Source organism: Podarcis filfolensis (assembly GCF_964270895.1).
Source record: "Podarcis filfolensis genome assembly, chromosome: 12".
Taxonomy (NCBI): domain Eukaryota; kingdom Metazoa; phylum Chordata; class Lepidosauria; order Squamata; family Lacertidae; genus Podarcis; species Podarcis filfolensis.
Genome location: NC_139614.1, coordinates 50,361,254 through 50,379,884, shown reverse-complemented (window position 1 = coordinate 50,379,884; position 18,631 = coordinate 50,361,254). Strand labels below are relative to the sequence as shown.

The 18,631-nt window shown below is 49.2% G+C and overlaps 1 protein-coding gene across 2 annotated transcripts in view; it reads left to right on the top strand.

Annotated features, from left to right (window-relative positions):
- The window catches only part of VILL (villin like), a 60,060-nt gene that overhangs the window by 37,936 nt on the left and 3,493 nt on the right, over positions 1–18,631 (top strand). For both annotated transcript variants that reach the window (XR_014540464.1, XM_083579467.1), the window contains exons 13-19: positions 553–711; positions 1,804–1,983; positions 3,800–3,945; positions 6,011–6,155; positions 13,563–13,751; positions 15,726–15,797; positions 18,101–18,352. Coding sequence is in view for 1 of the 2 variants with exons in the window: in XM_083579467.1 (XP_083435593.1) it covers positions 553–711; positions 1,804–1,983; positions 3,800–3,945; positions 6,011–6,155; positions 13,563–13,751; positions 15,726–15,797; positions 18,101–18,352 (1,143 nt within the window). In the remaining variant the exon portion in view is untranslated. The remainder of the gene's footprint in view (positions 1–552; positions 712–1,803; positions 1,984–3,799; positions 3,946–6,010; positions 6,156–13,562; positions 13,752–15,725; positions 15,798–18,100; positions 18,353–18,631) is intronic.

Here is an 18,631-nt window from a genome sequence, read left to right as displayed (position 1 = left end):
TCATCCCTGACCACTGGTCCTGCGAGCTAGGGATCATGGGAGTTGTAGGCCAAAAACATCTGGAGCAGACTTCCTCCAGACTCCCATGGGAGTTGTAGGCCAAAAACATCTGGAGCAGACTCATCCCTCCAGATGTTTTGAGACTACAATTCCCATCATCCCTGACCACTGCTAGCTAGGGATCATGGGAGTGTAGGCCAAAAACATCTGGAGCAGACTTCCTCCAGACTTCCATGGGAATTATAGGCCCAAAACATCTGGAGCAGACTCAGCCCTCCAGATGTTTTGAGACTACAATTCCCATCGTCCCTGACCACTGCTAGCTAGGGATCATGGGAGTTGTAGGCCAAAAAACATCTGGAGGGCCGAGTTTGAGGAAGCCTGCTCTAAGTTGTATTCTCCAAGCTTTACAAAGCTCACGAAACAGCCCTTCCTCCTTCCACCTTTTTTGCTAATGCCACATTCTCCAGTTTTGCTAGCCATTTTTGGTGGTTCCTCCTCGGGTCTGAACAACGCTGCATATCTGAGGGTGTCCCCCTTGTTCCTCTTCAGGGCCGCCACGCCTCAGCGGATGAAATCACTGCCTGCGCCTTCAATGCTGTGGAGCTGGACAAAAAATACGGGGATGAGCCGGTGCAGGTTCGAGTGACGATGGGGAAGGAGCCGAGACACTTCCTCTCCATCTTCAAGGGGAAACTGATCATCTATGAGGTAGGCTCTCCAGGTCCAAAGCCCACACCCACCAAGGGACCTCAGAGTCTCTTATTTCTCAGCCTCCCTCCATTCCCCCATTCCTCTCTCTCTAAAGAGAGCAAAACTCCACGTCTTTAAAACAAAAGTGGCTATAATACTATTTCCCCACCCAACAGGGCCTTCCTGGGGGTGGCTCCACAGTTGTAGAACTCTCTCCTTTCTCATTTGCTTGGCCCTTTCTGGGAGGCCATAATCTATTTAAAGTTGCCTGTTTTTAACACACTTCAGTCCAGCCTTTCTCAGCCTGTGGGTCCCCAGATGTTGTTGAACTACAACTCCCATCACCCCCAGCTAGCAAGGCCAGAGCTCAGGGATGATGGGAGTTGTAGTCCAACAACATCTGGGGACCCACAGGTTGAGAACCGCTGCTTTAGGCGATCCAATTCAATATTTCCATGTGTCTGTTTGTCTGGATCCACTCAGTGCTTCATAGTCTTGTTTCTTTTTCTCTCTGTATATCACTTTGTGAGGGGCATTACCTTGAAAGGAGCAGATGAGGCGACTGAAACAAACAAACATTTAATTAAGAGAAGGACCTTGCTGAATGCGATTCAATAGACTGTGGAACAGCAGCGGGGGATAATGTATCGATCTGTTACGTGTTCCTCTTCCAGATCATTGCAGAAAAGCCGTGGCTCAACAAGGAATTGGGCAGATCTGTCCGTTTCCATATCTCATTTTTCCAGTCTTCTGTTTCCCCCCATTGCTACATTGGATTACGATACTCTTTTTACAATGCATCGTGAAAATTTCAGCAAATGTTCATGTTAATTTCTCCTAACGTGCAAAATCTTGCCCAATGTGCACACTGCTGCAAGGAACTTTTCCTGATACAATCCATTTTTGTACACCTATTTTTACTGATATCTGTATTTGTTGTATGCACTTTCGCCCGGTGTACACACTTTCTTGTATACCCCTCTTGGCCAGAAGACTGCATCACCAGAAACGGGAGAGATGTGAATTTTTGGAAGTGCAAATTTAGAAGAGTTTGCATTGAGATGCAAACCAAATGGATTTCTGCTTCACAGACTGCTTTGTTTCTTCCAGGGAGGCACAAGTCGTGCCCAGAAGAGTGAGCCGGAGCCCGCCGTCCGGCTCTTCCAAGTGAGGGGGACAGATGAATTCAACACCAAGACCGTCGAGGTCCCGGCACGAGCCTCCTCGCTCAACTCCAATGATGTCTTCCTTCTCAGGACCAACCAAATGTGCTACCTGTGGTGTGGAAAGGTAGGTGAATTTTAGGGCATATGCTCCAGCGTACGCCAATCTTGTTTGCCCATACCCTAAAACTCCCAACATCTCCAGCGAGCTTGGCCAGTGTCCAGGGATGATGGGAGTTGTAGTCCAACAAAGTCTGGGGGCCCAAGGTTGAAGAACGCTGCTCCAGATGACCTCTTTACTGAGCCTTCCTTACACAGCGCTTATGTGAAGACTAGGTTGTATCTGGTCTTCCTTGAGAATTTGTTCCGGTTTGTTTGCAGGGAGATTATTCAGACAATGGGCACTCGCAGGATGTTTATGCATCTTGTTAGTCATTCATTCATCCCACCCTTTTCTGATGCATTTTCCCGTCACTTTCCTAACCGCAAAAGGATCGGGTTTGTTTTTGTTTGAAGCAGATTTCTTGCACTAGGGCAGATTTGCTCGTGCCACAGCGAATTTTTCTATCAATAAGAAATACGTTGGAAAACAAAAAGAAACAAATTCTAGCAATGCTTGATTTGTAACACAGAACATAACTACTACTCATGGGTAAAGCAATGCAGCTACGTATTCTGCAAATTAAAAAATATGTTGATACTATACAGTGGTACCTCGGGTTACATACGCTTCAGGTTACAGACTCCGCTAACCCAGAAATAATACCTCGGGTTAAGAACTTTGCTTCAGGGTGAGAACAGAAATCGTGCTCCGGCGGCGCGGCAGCTGCAGGAGGCCCCATTAGCTAAAGTGGTGCTTCAGGTTAAGAACAGTTTCAGGTTAAGAACGGACCTCCAGAACGAATTAAGTACTTAACCCGAGGTACCACTGTACTGAAATGTTTAAATGTTTCTGTTATCGTCTTTGAACCTTTCCGCTATTCTCTCCTGCCTCACCTTTTGAGAACCACTACACTAGAGTGATAGAGTCCTTTAATCCACTTTAATTGCTCAGACCTACATTTCCCAGTACAGTGGACGCTCGGCTTGCGAACGTGATCCGTGCAGGATGCATGTTCGTGGCCCGCAGCGTTCGTAACCCGCAGCGGCGCATCTGCGCACATGTGGGTTGCGATTCGGCACTTCTGCACATGCATGACTGCCAAAACCTGGAAGTAACCTGTTCCGGTACTTCTGGGTTTCAGCGGTCCGTAACCAAAAAAAACGCAACCTGAAGCGTCTGTAACCCGAGGTATGACTGTATACAGAGGCACACTGACTGTCAGGCTTCGGGGAATTGGCTTCCTCCCCCATGGCAGTAAATAAGAAGATCAAACGAAAGGAACGTCTTACCAGTTACAGTAGATTCTTTACTAGTCACAGTGAGAGACAAAAGAACACGTCACCCTAGAAATGGCAGTGCTCCCAATTAAGGCTACCTCCCCCCCGTCCCTATTAATCTACATCAATCCTATGTTTTGTAATCTGAGCTTGCACCCTCTGTGCTTTCTGTTCTGAGACTTTCTGAGCTCTTCTCGACCTTGGGGAGGGCAGTGGAGGAATGTTGTCCAATGACTGTGAATCTGCTAACCCTCTCTCCCCCAGTGTTTCTTCTTCTAGCTGTTCCCCATCCAGTATTTCCCAGCTTCTGCCTTCTGAACTATGCCCCTCTGCAAACCACTGTTCCAAATCTACGCTGTCTTCCTGCTCCTTGGAAGATTCAGGATTCCTCCTCAGTGCAGACTTCCTCAGGGCGGTCCCCTGACACTGACTGAGTGCAGAACCCCCAGTTGCGTGGAGCAGGGCCACAGACCCTGTGGGTCCCAGTTCCACAAGCGTCCCACCCTCCCCCTGGCGTTTTGTGCCGACTCCTCATTTGCTCTGGTTTTGTGCTGCCTCTCCAGGGGTGCAGTGGGGACGAGAGAGAGATGGCCAAGAACGTGGCCGACATTATCTCCAAGAGGGACAAGCAGACCGTGCTAGAGGGCCAGGAACCAGCAGAGTTCTGGGTCGCGCTTGGAGGCAAAGCCCCCTACGCCAGCGATAAGAGGTAAGAGATGCCCGGTTCCGTAGTCTCTTCAGAGAATGGGTGTGAATAAATCTGAAAAGAGGATCAGGGGAAGGACTGGAAATCAGTGGTGGAGTATCTGTCTTGCATGCAGGAGGTCCCAGTTTCAGTCCTCGGCATCTCCAGGTAGGGGTGGGAGAGACTCAATGTGTGCTGGTCCCGGGGGGGGGGGTTACCGTACGGCGTGGTCTGAGTCCGGTCCTGGGTCAAGGGTCTGGAGGCTGTCCGTTGAGGGCGAAGCGGGGTCCAAGGCAAGGGGCCGGGCGTGGTCAGGAACTCTGGGATAGCAGGTCAGGGTGCTGGCAGGAACAGGTTTCCAACGATGTTGCTCCCGCAACCTGGGACTGGGCTGACTGGCCTTTATCTCCTCTGAGGCCTAGGGCGGTCCCGGTCCACAGGAGACTCGCCTCTCCTGGCCTGGAGGCGAGCACTCCTCCTGAGAGAACTTAGTTCCCTCTGCCTCTCTGCCTCTCTGCCCTGAGCCTCTGCAGCTCCAGAGAGGCAGGAGGGTTACTGGACCCAGAGGCAGCCTCACCTTCCCCTGACAGGGCTGAGAGAGGCACACCTGCAGGCAATGGTCTTCGATCACCTCTGGAGCCAGAGCAGATTCAGCTGTTGTCTGCACCTGAGGATCCGGCACAGGTGAGGACCCTTCAGGTTCAAGCCCCAGCCCCGACTCAGCCGGCCCTGGAGGCGGGGACTTCTGTGCAGGCTGGGAATCCTCAGGTTCAGCCTCTGAATCCGATTCCCAGGCCATCACACCATGCCTTAAACCCTTGAAAGACTCTACCAGTCAGTGTAGACAACACCAAGCAAGATGGGTGAAGGGTCTGACTCAGCATAAGGCAGGTTTCTATAGCCGCAAATGCCCACCCACAGACTTCAGGTTAACACAGCTTGCCAGTGGCAAGGCAGGGGGTAAAAATACATATACAATAGGAGCGTGTGTGTGTTTCAGTGTGTGTTTTTCACAGCTCGTAACGCTGGGTATCCAAAGTAATATACAGTCGTACCTCAGAAGTTGAACGGAATCCGTTCCGGAAGTCCATTTGACTTCCAAAACATTCAAAAACCAAGGGGCGGCTTCCGATTGGTTGCAGGAAGCTCCTGCAGCCAATCGGAAGCCTCAGAACCCACATCAGACTTTCGGGTTCCAAAGAACGTTTGCAAACCAGAACACTCACTTCCGGATTTGGGAGCCAAAATGTTCGATTCACAAGGCGTTCGACTTCTGAGGTACGGCTGTACTTTTCCCACCAAGCCCTGATGCCTTTGCAGAAGGAAACGAAAGGAAGTCATTTGAAAGCTCTCATTCCGATATCTAAGTCGATGAGTCAAGGGCATAGATAATTTGGTGGCGGGACACACCCACCCACACCGACTTTGTCACCTCTTATGGAAAGCAAAGTTGCACCTTGCCACTGCCCCTCATCACTCCTCCATTTCTCTTTTTAATTCAGTCTTGCTTTCCTGTTTCATATTATATTTCTTTGCCATCTTCACTTCGCCTGAAAAACAGAAACTCGTTTTTATTTTATTTTATTTTACAGTGGTACCTCGGGTTACATACGCTTCAGGTTACATACGCTTCAGGTTACAGACTCCGCTAACCCAGAAATATTACCTCGGGTTAAGAACTTTGCTTCAGGGTGAGAACAGAAATCGTGCTCCAGCGGCACGGCAGCAGCGGGAGGCCCCATTAGCTAAAGTGGTGCTTCAGGTTAAGAACAGTTTCAGGTTAAGAACGGACCTCTGGAACAAATTAAGTACTTAACCCGAAGTACCACTGTATTTAAAAAAAACCTCATGGGACAAACGCTTCTTTGGATCGCTGAACAGCATTAACCTTAAAGCATGCAAATCTACGTCCACCGATAGGAGGTTGGCATCCTGATTGGTAGCGGTTTAAAAGGCCGAAAGCTCACTTTCTTCCCAATTAGGAGTTGGGAGCCTGACCTCTAGTGGTTAGAATCCGCGTCGGATGTTAGAAAGCGACTCGGCTTCATCTCACGCAGAGTCTCTCCCTCCCCAATGTTGCGTCGTCCAGGTTCCAGGAGCAGTTTGCCCAGTACCAGCCCCGCTTGTTCGAGTGCTCCAATCAGACGGGCCGGTTCATCATGACGGAGATTGTGGATTTTTGCCAAGATGACTTGGACGAGGATGACATCATGCTGCTGGACACCTGGGAGGAGGTCAGTGGAGATGAGCTAATGATTCCGCAGAGGAGTTTTCCAAGCGCTGTGCTGCCACTGCGGCAGGTTCGCATGCATGTCTTGGGCGTGGATGCAAAGCCTCCCTCCAGAATGAACAGGGTGTTCTTCTCAGTAATAACTGAGTCGCTCATTGAATAATATTGTCTAGGACAGGGATGGGGAACCTCATCTGGCTGGCGGGGCCAGATCCTTCTCTTCCCTACCCCCTTTGCACCCACCTGTCCATCACTTGGTGTCACAATGTCATCATGCAATGATTGCTGGAACTTCAGGGTATTGCAATGAGCCCTGTGGGGTGAGCCCTGTGGGGCACCGTTATTCAGCAGGCTTGAAGTCTCCAGTCATCAGCTGCTGGTGGCGACTTCAAGCCTGCTTTCTGCAGGTGTCGGTTGTTCCATGAGGAACGTGGTCCTGCAGCTAATTCTCTTTTTTATATTAAATTTTCTATTTTTTAAAAAAATAATTTTTATTACATTTTCAATTTTTTGTAATCACAGTATCCATACATAAATCAATAGGCTCAAACATTACTCTATCCGAGCATCGACCTCCTCCCGCCCCTCTTTCTGACTTCCATACGTATTTATTCTTAGCATTTCTATAGCCACTTTTTTACCTTCTCTCTTATATTTATATTTCTCCTTATTAAATGTAAGTCAGTTCCTTGTATTGTCATTACAAAACATTTCAACTCAAAATAAAAATCCCGGAGTCGTGGAGGGAGGCCTATATTACCTTAATTCCTAAACAAGGTACAGACTTAATCCAAGTTTATCAAATTTTCTAATTTACATTTCAAAATATTCATTTAAACAACCTTAAATCAATGATTCCCCTTCTCCTCAGTTCATTTTGCATACCATACATCCCTGTATATTTTACATGAACTAAACCATTCAGTAATCCATTGTTACATCCATCAAAACTCATTTACACTGTTGAATTTATCTTAATGCTGCCAGCGTTTTTAAATAAACACAATTTTCACCCATATATTCAGTAAACATTTTCCAGTCTTCTTTAAACATACATTCTTCTTGCTCTCTTATTCTGTGTGATGGGATGGTGAGCTGCTTGTGCGTAAAATCCTGATCCCTCAGAGTTGGGCTAAGTTCCCAAACCTCTGTCTGTGATGGAGCTCCTTAAGCATGGCTCCATCAATCGCTCGTTGAATCGGACAGTGGGCGTTTACGGAACTTCTTCCAGCATAAAAGCTCCTTAACGGAAACGCGTCTTCTGGACTCTCGGCGTGACAGTTTCCGCCGAGGAGTGGGTGTCCCTACGGGAGGTCCTGAAACCTCCCCACTGTTCTCGCTTGAAGTGTCTCTGAGCCCTCCCTCCGACTCACTTTCCCTTGGAACTCCACTTCTCCCCCTGCTGGTCCCCTCCTCCGCTGAGTGGTCTCTCTCACCCTCCATGAGCCCTTTCACCTCCTTCGTCTCAGATGACAGTTCCCTGACATCCACCTCCCCTCCAGGGCCCCCTTCACCCCCTTCCCTCCCCTCCTCTGCGGGAGGCGAGGGAGCAAAACCCCTGAAGGAACCTCCCTCATCTTCCGAAGTTTCGAACACTTCCCTCCACCTTTTGCTGTTTCCGGTTTCCAAGTACTCCTCCTCCTCGGAGTCTGTACCTCCTTCCAACTCCGATTCCCTGAATCCCTCCAGTTCCTCCTCATCGTCGGTGGTGCCAAAGTACTCCCTCCGGAACCTCGCTACTGGCTGAGGTTTCCTGGGGAACCTTTGGTGGAACGTTTCGATCAAGATCTCGTCATGGACCTCCTCTGCCTTCACCCAGGTGTTTTCCGACTCCGGTTCCCCTTCCCACGCGACCAAATACTCCACCTGATTACCCTTCCACCTGGAGTCGATGATTTCCGCCACATAGTTGCGGCTTTCCCTTTCTTCTATGGCTGGCCCCCGTGTGGATACCCCTTCACCTTCCCCCCTGTATGGTGACAGTAATGACCTGTGGAATACTGGGTGCAGTTTCATGTGGTTCGGTAACCGGAGTCTGAAAGCCACTGGGTTGACCTGTTGGATGACCTCAAATGGTCCCAATCTTTTGGGTCTCAATTTCTTGCAACCCCCCTTGAACGGCAATCCTTGGGTTGATAGCCAGACCCGACTCCCCACCCTAATTGTTTCACCTTCCCTTCTGCTCCTGTCTGCCTGCCTCTTATATTCTTCTTTGGCCCTTTCTAAGTTGTGTTGGAGTTGACGATGGATCGCTTCCATTTCTTCTACAAAAAGTTCAGCGGCCGGAACACTCCATCTCTCTCCTCCTTCCCCTGGAAACGCCCTGGGGTGGCACCCATAATTAGCCAAAAAGGGGCTCATCCCGGTGGACACATTCTCTGCATTATTGTAAGCAAATTCCGCTAGTGCCAACTTTTCGACCCAATCGTTTTCTCTGTCATTGACATAACACCTCAGGTATTGTTGAAGGATACCGTTTGCCCTCTCCGCCTGCCCATTGGTCTCAGGGTGCCTGGCAGTCGAAAAGTTGACCTCTACGTGCAACAAGCTCATAAGCTTCCTCCAGAATCTGGACGTGAACTGTTTCCCTCTGTCGGAAACCAGCCTCAAGGGGGCGCCATGCAGCCTAAAAATATGTTCTACAAACAATTTAGCTGTCTCTTCCGCCGTGACTGCATGTGAGCACGCTACAAAGTGGCCCATCTTAGTTAACAGGTCTACTACGACCAGTATGGCGGTTTTCCCCTGGGATTTGGGCAGATCAGTCATAAAATCTATCGACACCGCCTCCCACGGTCGTTCTGGTGTGGGTAACGGTTCTAATAACCCCGCTGGTGCCCGCCTTTCTCCTTTGGCTCTCTGGCATTGGTCACACCTTCTCACATACTCCCGTACATCCTCCCTCACCTTGGGCCACCAAAACTCCCTGGTCACCAACCACATGGTCTTGTGTTGCCCAAAATGCCCCGCTGTGGGATTGTCGTGCAGCTGTTTGAGTACTCTCCCCCTCAATTCCCCTTCGGGTATATATAGCGCCCCTTTGTAATACAATGCCCCGTTTCTTTCTTCAAAACCTCCAGGGTCTTCTCCCTCTCTCCTTAAACCTCTGAGCTTATCCTGGGCGTACTCATCATTTACCGTTCCCTCTACCAGTTCTCTTTGCCCCACCCAGGCCGCACCACACACCCAGTGGTCCTCTGGGATAATATGTCTCTCTTCTGGCGCTCCCTCCCCCTCCAAATATTCAGGTTTGCGAGAGAGAGCGTCCGCTCTGATGTTTTCTGGACCTGGCACATAGCAGATTTCAAAATGGAATTTGGAGAACTCCTGGGCCCATCTCACTTGTCGTTGGTTGAGCACTCGTGCCGTTCTCCAATACTCCAAATTCTTGTGGTCCGTACACACTTGCACCTTATGCTGTGCGCCAATTAGTAAGTGTCTCCATCTCCGGAACGCTTCGTGAATGGCGAGTAGTTCTCGGTCATATACCGTGTAGTTCCTCTCGGATTTGTTCAGCTTACGCGAAAAGAAGGCACACGGTCTCCATTCCGACTTATTGCTCCCTGGCTGAAGCAGCACCGCCCCCACCGCCCGGTCTGAGGCATCAGTTTCCACTCTCATGGGTTTTTGTAAATCCACATGCAGGAGCTGTTCTTCCGAAGCGAATGCCTTTTTCAATTCCTCAAAAGCGTGCTCCGCCTCCGCCGTCCAAACGAATTTCTTCTTGCTGCTTAGACAGTCCGTGATGGGAGCTGTTAAGTGGGCAAAGTTCTTGATGAATTTACGGTAAAAGTTCCCAAACCCTAAGAACCTTTGCACATCTTTTTTCGTTTTCGGTGTCTTCCATTCCAGCACCGCCTGGACCTTGCCTGGATCCATGGCTAATCCCTTGTCTGATAAGCGGTACCCCAGGAATTCCACCTCCTTGGTGTGGAACTGACACTTCTCCAATTTCACCCACAACTGGTTTGCTTGCAGCTGGCTCAGCACTTCCCTTACATCCTTTACATGCTGCTCCTCATTCTCTGAATATATCAGCACGTCATCGAGGAAGGCCACGCAATTCTTGTAGAGCAAAGGTCCCAGTACATGGTTCATGAGCGATTGAAAACAGGCGGAGCCTGCTTGTAATCCAAAGGGCATAACGAGATATTCGAAAGCCCCTAGGGGGGTGAACATCGTTGTCTTCCATTCATCCCCCTTCTTTATTCGTATCAGGTTGTAAGCTCCTCTCAGGTCCAGTTTCGTGAATATCTTTCCCTTCCTCACCCTGGTCAAAATGTCATCAATCCTGGGCATGGGGAAAGTCACTGGTTCTGACACAGCATTTAGCCGCCGGTAGTCCACGACCAATCTCGGTTTATCCGTGTTTTTTTTGTCCACAAAAAACACTGGGCTGCCCCCCACCGCTCTGGACTCTCTGATGAAACCTCTCTTCAGGTTTTTGTCAATAAACTCCCTCAACTCCTGCATTTCCCTGTCTGACATGGCGTACAGCTTGCCCACGGGGAGCTGGGCCCCAGGGACCAGGTTAATTTGGCAGTCAAAGTCTCTATGCGGTGGTAGTTTATCTGCTTCCCTTTCGCTGAAGACCTTGCTCAGGTCAGCGTATTGTTTGGGCACCTTCCCTTTGTCCGCCACTTCCGTCCCTGCTAGGGAGGCTTTTGCCCCTTCTGGCACCTTCCCCTCTTTGCAGTGTTCCAGGCAATGTGCTGACCCAAAGGAGACCACTCTCTGATGCCAGCCCACTAGCGGGTCATGCAACGCTAGCCAGCTCATTCCCAAAATGACTGGCGCCCCTCCCAGGGTGGCTACATTGAACGCTATCCTTTCGGTGTGTCTTGCCACCCTCATAACCATTGGGACGGTCTGTAGGCTAACTTCTCCCCCCAACAGCTCCCTCCCATCGATCGTGGTGACCTGCAGGGGGTTGCTTAAAGGGAGTGTCTGTATCTGGTGTTCAGCTGCAAACTCCTTGCTCATAAAATTACAGGAGCTGCCTGAGTCCAACAGCGCCTTGGTCTTCAGTGGGTATCCGTTTGCCAGCTCTAGCCACACCTCTCTTACTAGGGCTGGTCTTGGAGGTTCCGGAGTGGGCACTTTTACTGCTCCTTGGCCTGTCTGCAGTGCCCTGACAGTGGCAGACAGGCGTTGGCTTTTACTGGCTCCTGGACTTCCTCCTCCTTCCCCCCAACAGCTCCCGCGATCCCTTGTCATTCCTTTCTTTGCGGGCAGACTCTGGCAAAGTGACCTGGCTGCTGGCAGAGATAACATTTCTTGGCGCTCTTTCCCTCCTTCTTCCTCCCTTCACTGGGATTTGAAACTGCGCGCGCGCGCGCTGTTCCAACCTCCATCGGGTCTCCGGGCGGGAAACTTGGTTTTGGAATCTCTGGAATGCGGAAATCCCTCCAACGCTCTCCTTTCCCCTCCCGCTTCTCCAAGGCTCTTGCCTCCTGGCGCGCTCCAATGGTCAGCGCTGATTTGGTCAGCTGGTCCATAGACTCCGCCCTGGGCGCCCGGGAAAGTTCGTCTTTCACCGCCGAAGAAAGCCCCTCTTCAAAGAGCATTTGAATGGGTTCCGCCGATAGGTCCCACCCCAATTTATGTATCAACATTGTAAACTCAGTCCAGTACTCACGAACCGATCGGCTCCCCTGTTTGCAAGCCATCAATTGTCTGCGCACCAGTCCCTGTTCAATCTCGCTGGAAAACATCAAATCCATGGCGCGAAAAAACTTCCTCGCGTCCTTCAGCATGTCACTATTCCCTGCCATCAGGGGCCTGACCCAGTCTCTCGCCCCTCCTTCGAGATGGCCAATCACAAACGCCACTCGCGATGCCTCATCGGGAAAGTCGTTAAACTGCAGTTCGAGAGCATACTGCATCTCTGTCCTAAAGGCTTGGTAGTTCCTGGGGTCCCCCCCCAAACTTCTGCACCATTCCTGGCATCTTTCTTGCTAGTGTAGCGCCTTTTGCCTTTTCTGCATCTTGCGCCCTCCTTTCTTCTAGCCTCGCCGTTTGCATTGCTAGCTGGAGTTCCAACACTCTGTACCTTTCTTCCAGACTTGGACTTTCTCCAGCTCCTGCTGCTCCTCCGGCTCCGGCTGGGTTGCTCATGATGCCTCTCTGCACAAGCTGCTTTCAGGGACTGTCCGATTGCTGTGATGGGATGGTGAGCTGCTTGTGCGTAAAATCCTGATCCCTCAGAGTTGGGCTAAGTTCCCAAACCTCTGTCTGTGATGGAGCTCCTTAAGCATGGCTCCATCAATCGCTCGTTGAATCGGACAGTGGGCGTTTACGGAACTTCTTCCAGCATAAAAGCTCCTTAACGGAAACGCGTCTTCTGGACTCTCGGCGTGACAGTTTCCGCCGAGGAGTGGGTGTCCCTACGGGAGGTCCTGAAACCTCCCCACTGTTCTCGCTTGAAGTGTCTCTGAGCCCTCCCTCCGACTCACTTTCCCTTGGAACTCCACTTCTCCCCCTGCTGGTCCCCTCCTCCGCTGAGTGGTCTCTCTCACCCTCCATGAGCCCTTTCACCTCCTTCGTCTCAGATGACAGTTCCCTGACATTCTGTAAATTGAATCTGCAAACTGCACATATTCCACCAGCTTAAGTTGCCATTCTTCTTTGGATAGAACCTTGCTCGTTTTCCATTTTGGGGCTAACAAAACACGGGCCGCAGTAGTAGCATACGTAAATAACCTTTTTTGACACCTGGGAATTTCCCTCTGAATTATCCTCAACAGAAAGGGCTCTGGAAAGTTACTTTTAAACATTATTTTTTTCAGTTCATTATATATCATTTCGCTGCAGCTAATTCACTACCTAGCATCACATACTACTACTAATAATAATAATAAATTTTATTTATACCCCACCCTTCCCGGCCAGAGCCAGGCTCAGGGCGGCTAACACCAATAAAATAAAATCACAGTAAAAACATAATAGGGGAAAAAGAGAGGGTGGGGGGGAAATTAAAATACAGGTTAAAAAACATTTTAAAATGCAGCCTCATTTTAAAATAGCTGATAAATCAAGACCATAAGGGGAGGGAAACATAAGGGTCAGACTGAGTCCAAACCAAAGGCCAGGCGGAACAGCTCTGTCTTGCAGGCCCTGCGGAAAGATGTCAAGTCCTGCAAGGCCCTAGTCTCTTGTGACAAAGCGTTCCATCAGGTCGGGGCCAGCGCTGAAAAGGCCCTGGCCCTAGTTCAAACCAATCTAACCTCCTTGAGGCTCAGGACCTCCAAAGTGCTGTTATTTGTGGACCTTTGTACGACATCAGGTGTGTGGCAAGTGGGCCTGGTTAGGGGGAACAAGCCAAATTGGGGCGGAGTTTCCCCAGCCTTTTTCTAGCGGGGGAAAAATGACTCTTCCTCTTTCTTCTCCATCTCCCGTTTTCCGCCTGTAGGTTTTCCTTTGGGTTGGCAAAGCTTCCAACGACTATGAAAAGAAGGAGTCCATGACCTCAGCCAAAGAGTACCTGAAGACCCACCCAGCGGGAAGAGACTTGGGGACACCGATTATTGTGGTGAAACAAGGTCACGAACCCGTCAACTTCACGGGCTGGTTCACCGCTTGGGACCCGTACAAGTGGAGTGTAAGTAACCGCAAGTAAAAACATCTCTGAGCTGAGGCCATAGTTTGGTAGCCTGTTTTTAATTCCACAGAAAGTTGCGCCTTTCAAGAGCTCTCTCTCGTTCCACTGGAAACTGGGCTGCTCTGCCTCAGCTTCTGTGACACCTGAGCAGGCAAGCCAATGAGAGCCAGCAAATTGGTGACTCCTCCCTCTCACCCGGGCAAACGCCATGACAACAGAGCAACACGTCTACCATTTTGCTGCTAAATGATGCTCACTCAATGTGCATGTTCACTAGAACAGGAATGGGGCAGTTTTTTTGGCCTGAGAGCTCGGTCCAGAATTGGGCCGCACACTGCAGGGCAATGCACCAAGAAATGTAGCCTTATTAGACTTTACCGATTGGTGGGCTCTGCGTTGCTCCCGGACGGGAGGAAGGAAGTCAAGTGACACCGAGGGTTGGTTCAGAGAAAGAGTTCTTTATTTCTGCTCTCCAGAGCAGCAGAAAGGCACTTGCGTGGTCAGTCCACAGCAAGTCCAAAGAAATGAGGAATTTCATTCAGTATATATATATCCTCCAGGCACCCTCTCCCCCCTTCCCCAGGAATCCAGCCACGTCAGCTTATACACGCAGGTTGACATCACAGATGTTCCTGCTCCGGCATTCTTAACCATAAAAGGGTTTTCCTTCCTGTACTTCTGACCATAAAAGGGTATTCCTGTTCCTATACTCTTATCTTGGAGCAAGAGGTCACCAACTCTAAGAACACATTCTGGCGCTGTTCCCAGACTAGGTCTGTGCATCAGAGTGTGGTCAGGACATAAGATAAGACCTAGACATGTCATCCCTACTCCACTGGAACAGCCAAGGTCATCCATTGCCGTGACTGATAAAGGAGAGAGCTTTGTTTATGCAGCTGTGTTCTTGTTATGCATTTGCTCAACAGCTCATTTTAGAAATGCTCTCTTGGAGAAGAAGAAAAGGGGGGTTTTGAGTCAGTTTCAAACTGACTGCACAGAAACCCATCCCTTCATTAACAGGTGGGCAGCGCTACCTGCCCTTGTATCACATGGTGCAGTAAAGGCTGGTTCATCAGGGCAAATGGAGCACTGTGCTATCTTCTTCTTCCTTCTTCTTTGGCGTAGCTGAGTAAGATTGTCTTCCATAAACACGGTCTTAACATTGAGTCCGTAAGTAACTGTGGAGGCCAATTCTGGATCCGTATGTCCTTCCACAGTGGGGACTATAGGTTTCCAGGTGGGAGTTGATCACAGTGAGGGTTTGCCAAGCATGCCTTCCTCTTAGCACGTTTCTCCCTTTCGTCTTGAGTTCGAGTGTCTACCAAGCCTATGACACCTTTGGTACAGGCTGTTCTCCAAATGGAGTGTTCACAGGCAGGCCAGTGTCTCCCAGTTGTTGGTGTTTATACTACATTTTTTTTAATTATTATTATTATTTCCCTTGAAAGAGTCTTTAAACCTCTTTTGTTTCCTCCTGGCATTATGCTTTCCATTCTTAAGCTGGGAATAGAGTAGCTGCTTTTGGAAGACGATAATCAAGCATCCTAACAACATGACCAGTCCAATGAAGTTGATGTTGAAGAATCATTGCTTCAACACTGGTGATCTTTGCTTCTTCTAGTACAACTTCAGCCGCTTCCACCTCCCTGCCTCCTTCCTTACAACCAGCCCAGAAGGTGGCCTTGCCTCTCGACTTCTTCCTCCTTAGTCTGTGTTGCCTTTGCAGAACTCAGCAAGGAGAGGAAGGGGACAAAACTAGAATTTGTTGGCTCTGCCTGCCATTGGCTCTGGCGCCACCTACTGTCAGCCTCCTGCCTTGCACCCCATCTGCCCCAATGACCACCAGACAGTACTGCTTAAGTGCTGATTCGGAAAACAAGGTCTCGCGTCAAAGCTGCAATCGCCTTTCTCTTTGGGTAACTAAGGCTTCCTTGCAGTTCTCAAAGCAGCAATTTCTCTTTCCTTTCCTCTCAGGATGGCAAGTCGTCCTACGAGGAGATTAAGAACAGCTTGGGAAAAGTAGCCACCATTTCGGAGATCACCATGGTGAGTAAGCTCAAGGGTGGAAGCTGCAGCTTCCTTGTGCAAATGTTGCATCCGTCTCTTTACAGCAGGGGCCGGAAACATTGTCGATCAGTGGGCGGGGCTGGCCACTTGTCAATCACCTGACGTCACAACAGTGTCAGGTGACAGGAAGTAAACCTCTTCCTTTGTGGGCACAGCTTGAGTTGCATAGGAAGGTTCTTTGCTTGACTGGCTTGCATCAAGTCCAGATCCCAGCTGGCTTGCTGTGAGCACCAATTACCGTATTTTTCGCTCTATAAGACGCACCAGACCACAAGACGCACCTAGCTTTTGGAGGAGGAAAACAAGAAAAAAAATATTCTGAATCTCAGAAGCCAGAACAGCAAGAGGGATCGCTGCGCAGCGAAAGCAGCAATCCCTCTTGCTGTTCTGGCTTCTGGGATAGCTGTGCAGCCTGCATTTGCTCCATAAGACGCGCACACATCTCCCCTTACTTTTTAGGAGGGAAAAAGTGAGTCTTATAGAGCAAAAAATACGGTAGCTGGCCAGCGCTTTGAGCCAACCTGATTCCGGCAGGGTTAGGCTGTGCTAGGGGGTTCCCCATCGACAGCTCCACCATTCAGGCTCTCCCAGCAGCCATGTGCCATTTTAGGGGGTGAAACTTAAATTTTTGCAAATTTCTTTTCTTTTTTAATTTTTTATTAATTTATTTTTTTCTCATTATAAATATACTTATAACATACAGTTTACATAACGTCTCTCCCTCCCTCCCTTTGGACTTCCCTCAACTTCCATTTCTCATTTACTATCCTCATTATTATATTCTGCTATTTTCTACAAATATCATATTTTTCCTTTTATTACGTTATTTATTCCCTATCCATAAAGTTGTGAATGTTTATTTAAATCCTACCATCAAGCCACGTTCTTTCTTTGTTTCTGCAAATATAATATAAAGGGTTCCCACTCTTTTTCAAAAAAATTTGCAAATTTCTTCAGTGAAGGGTCCTTTGGGTGTAAGGAATTCAAATTTGCTATTATTTTTGTGACTGGACAACATTTAGCTCGGTGAGTCTACATTTAATGAAGAAGCCCATAAACTGCCTTTGGAAAACCAAATAATTTTACTTTTACCTTCTGAAAATGTCAGGTAACGCTAAATACTACTACTGCTGTTGCTGCTACTAAATATATAATATACCTGCAAGTACTTGGCACTTTTAATGATTTCTATGCAATTTTTATGCACATTTTACTTAGTTTAGCAAAACTAAATGGTGCTAATTTAACCAAAATATATTTTGAATCCCCAAGCCGTGTTACAACTTCTTAGCATGCCTCATTTTTGGAATTTGAAAGTTGAGAAACCCTAACGCTGTTCGGCTTGTTCAGTGCTAATAGCCATACACACTTGTCAAGGAACCATCAGAGGCACACTTTAAAGGTTCCCAGTTGTTCATTGGCCGGATGGGACAAGTGGGTGTGGTTCTGAGGAAATGACCTCACTGGCCAAACCGATCCCCTTGCCAGGCTGATTTGGCCCATGGGCCAAAGGGTGCCCACCATTCCTTGACAGCCTGAACTTGTGTAAAGCAAAGGGGGGCTTCATGTAAGTGCCCAGTGGCACTCAGGAAGCAGAAGGTTCCGGGTTCAACTATCATCTCCAGGTGGAGGCTGGGAGAGACTCCTGGTCTGAAACCCCGGAGAGCTGCTGCCAGTCAGTGTAGACAACACTGCGCTAGGTGTGGCTCAGTACAAGGCTATTTCCTAGGTGCAAAAGGGTGCTGCAAGAAGCTTGAACTTCACTGCCTGCCGAAGGCTGGCTCTCACGTCCTGCCGAAATCTGAGGGCTGGCCGAATGTGGTGTAGCCTTATTAAACTTTACCGATTGGTGGGCTCTGCGTTGCTCCCGGACGGGAGGAAGGAAGTCAAATGACACTGAGGGAACACACTCTGGCGCTGTTCCCAGACTAGGTCTGTGCATCAGAGTGTGGTAAGATAAGACCCAGACATGTCATCCCTACTCCACTGGAACAGCCAAGGTCGTCCATTGCCATGACTGATAAAGGAGAGAGTTTTGTTTATACAGCTGTGTTCTTGTTATGCATTTGCTCAACAGCTCAAGTTAATGCATTTTAGAAATGCTCTCTTGGAGAAAGAAGAAAAGGGGGGTTTTGGGTCCCGTTTCAAACTGACTGCACAGAAACCCATTCCTTCAGTGGCAAGGAACTTCTGACTGGCCAATGCTCCTTAGCAAGGTGTGCTTGCCCCATGTGAAATGTGCAGTGTCCTCCTGTTCATGGGCTTTTCCTATATTTTGGCAGGACCTTAAAAATGCCAATCTGAACAACAGGAACGCCAGCAGTAAGCCTGCCCCCAATTCAGCCGTTTCGGAGACTGAAAGGAGGTCGCCAGTACACCAACCGCCCTCCAGCAATGGTGGCGGCAGCGGCGGCAGCTACAACAATAACCCCACCTCCGTGGAGACCAATGGGACTGGCGCATATCACAGAGATGCTTTGATCAACAAGACGGTAGATGACCTTCCAGAGGGAGTGGACCCCACCAAGAAAGAGGTAGGTGAACACACACCGAATATTGTTTACCTTGCCGATTGAGCAGCGCACTCCCTGGTCGTTTCTCACACTGTTTTCACCCAACCACTGCGGCTAACACAATCGCTGGCACAGGAAGCAGGTGTGTGAAAAGGGCAGCTCACATGAACAACACATGAGGCACTTAAAAGACACATTTGAGTGCAGTCAGGAAAGGGTGTTAAGAATAAGTCACACAGAATAAGGGAGGTTAACGTTTTATTAAAAGGAACAAGGTCTGTTCGGCAACGCCAGGCCTAA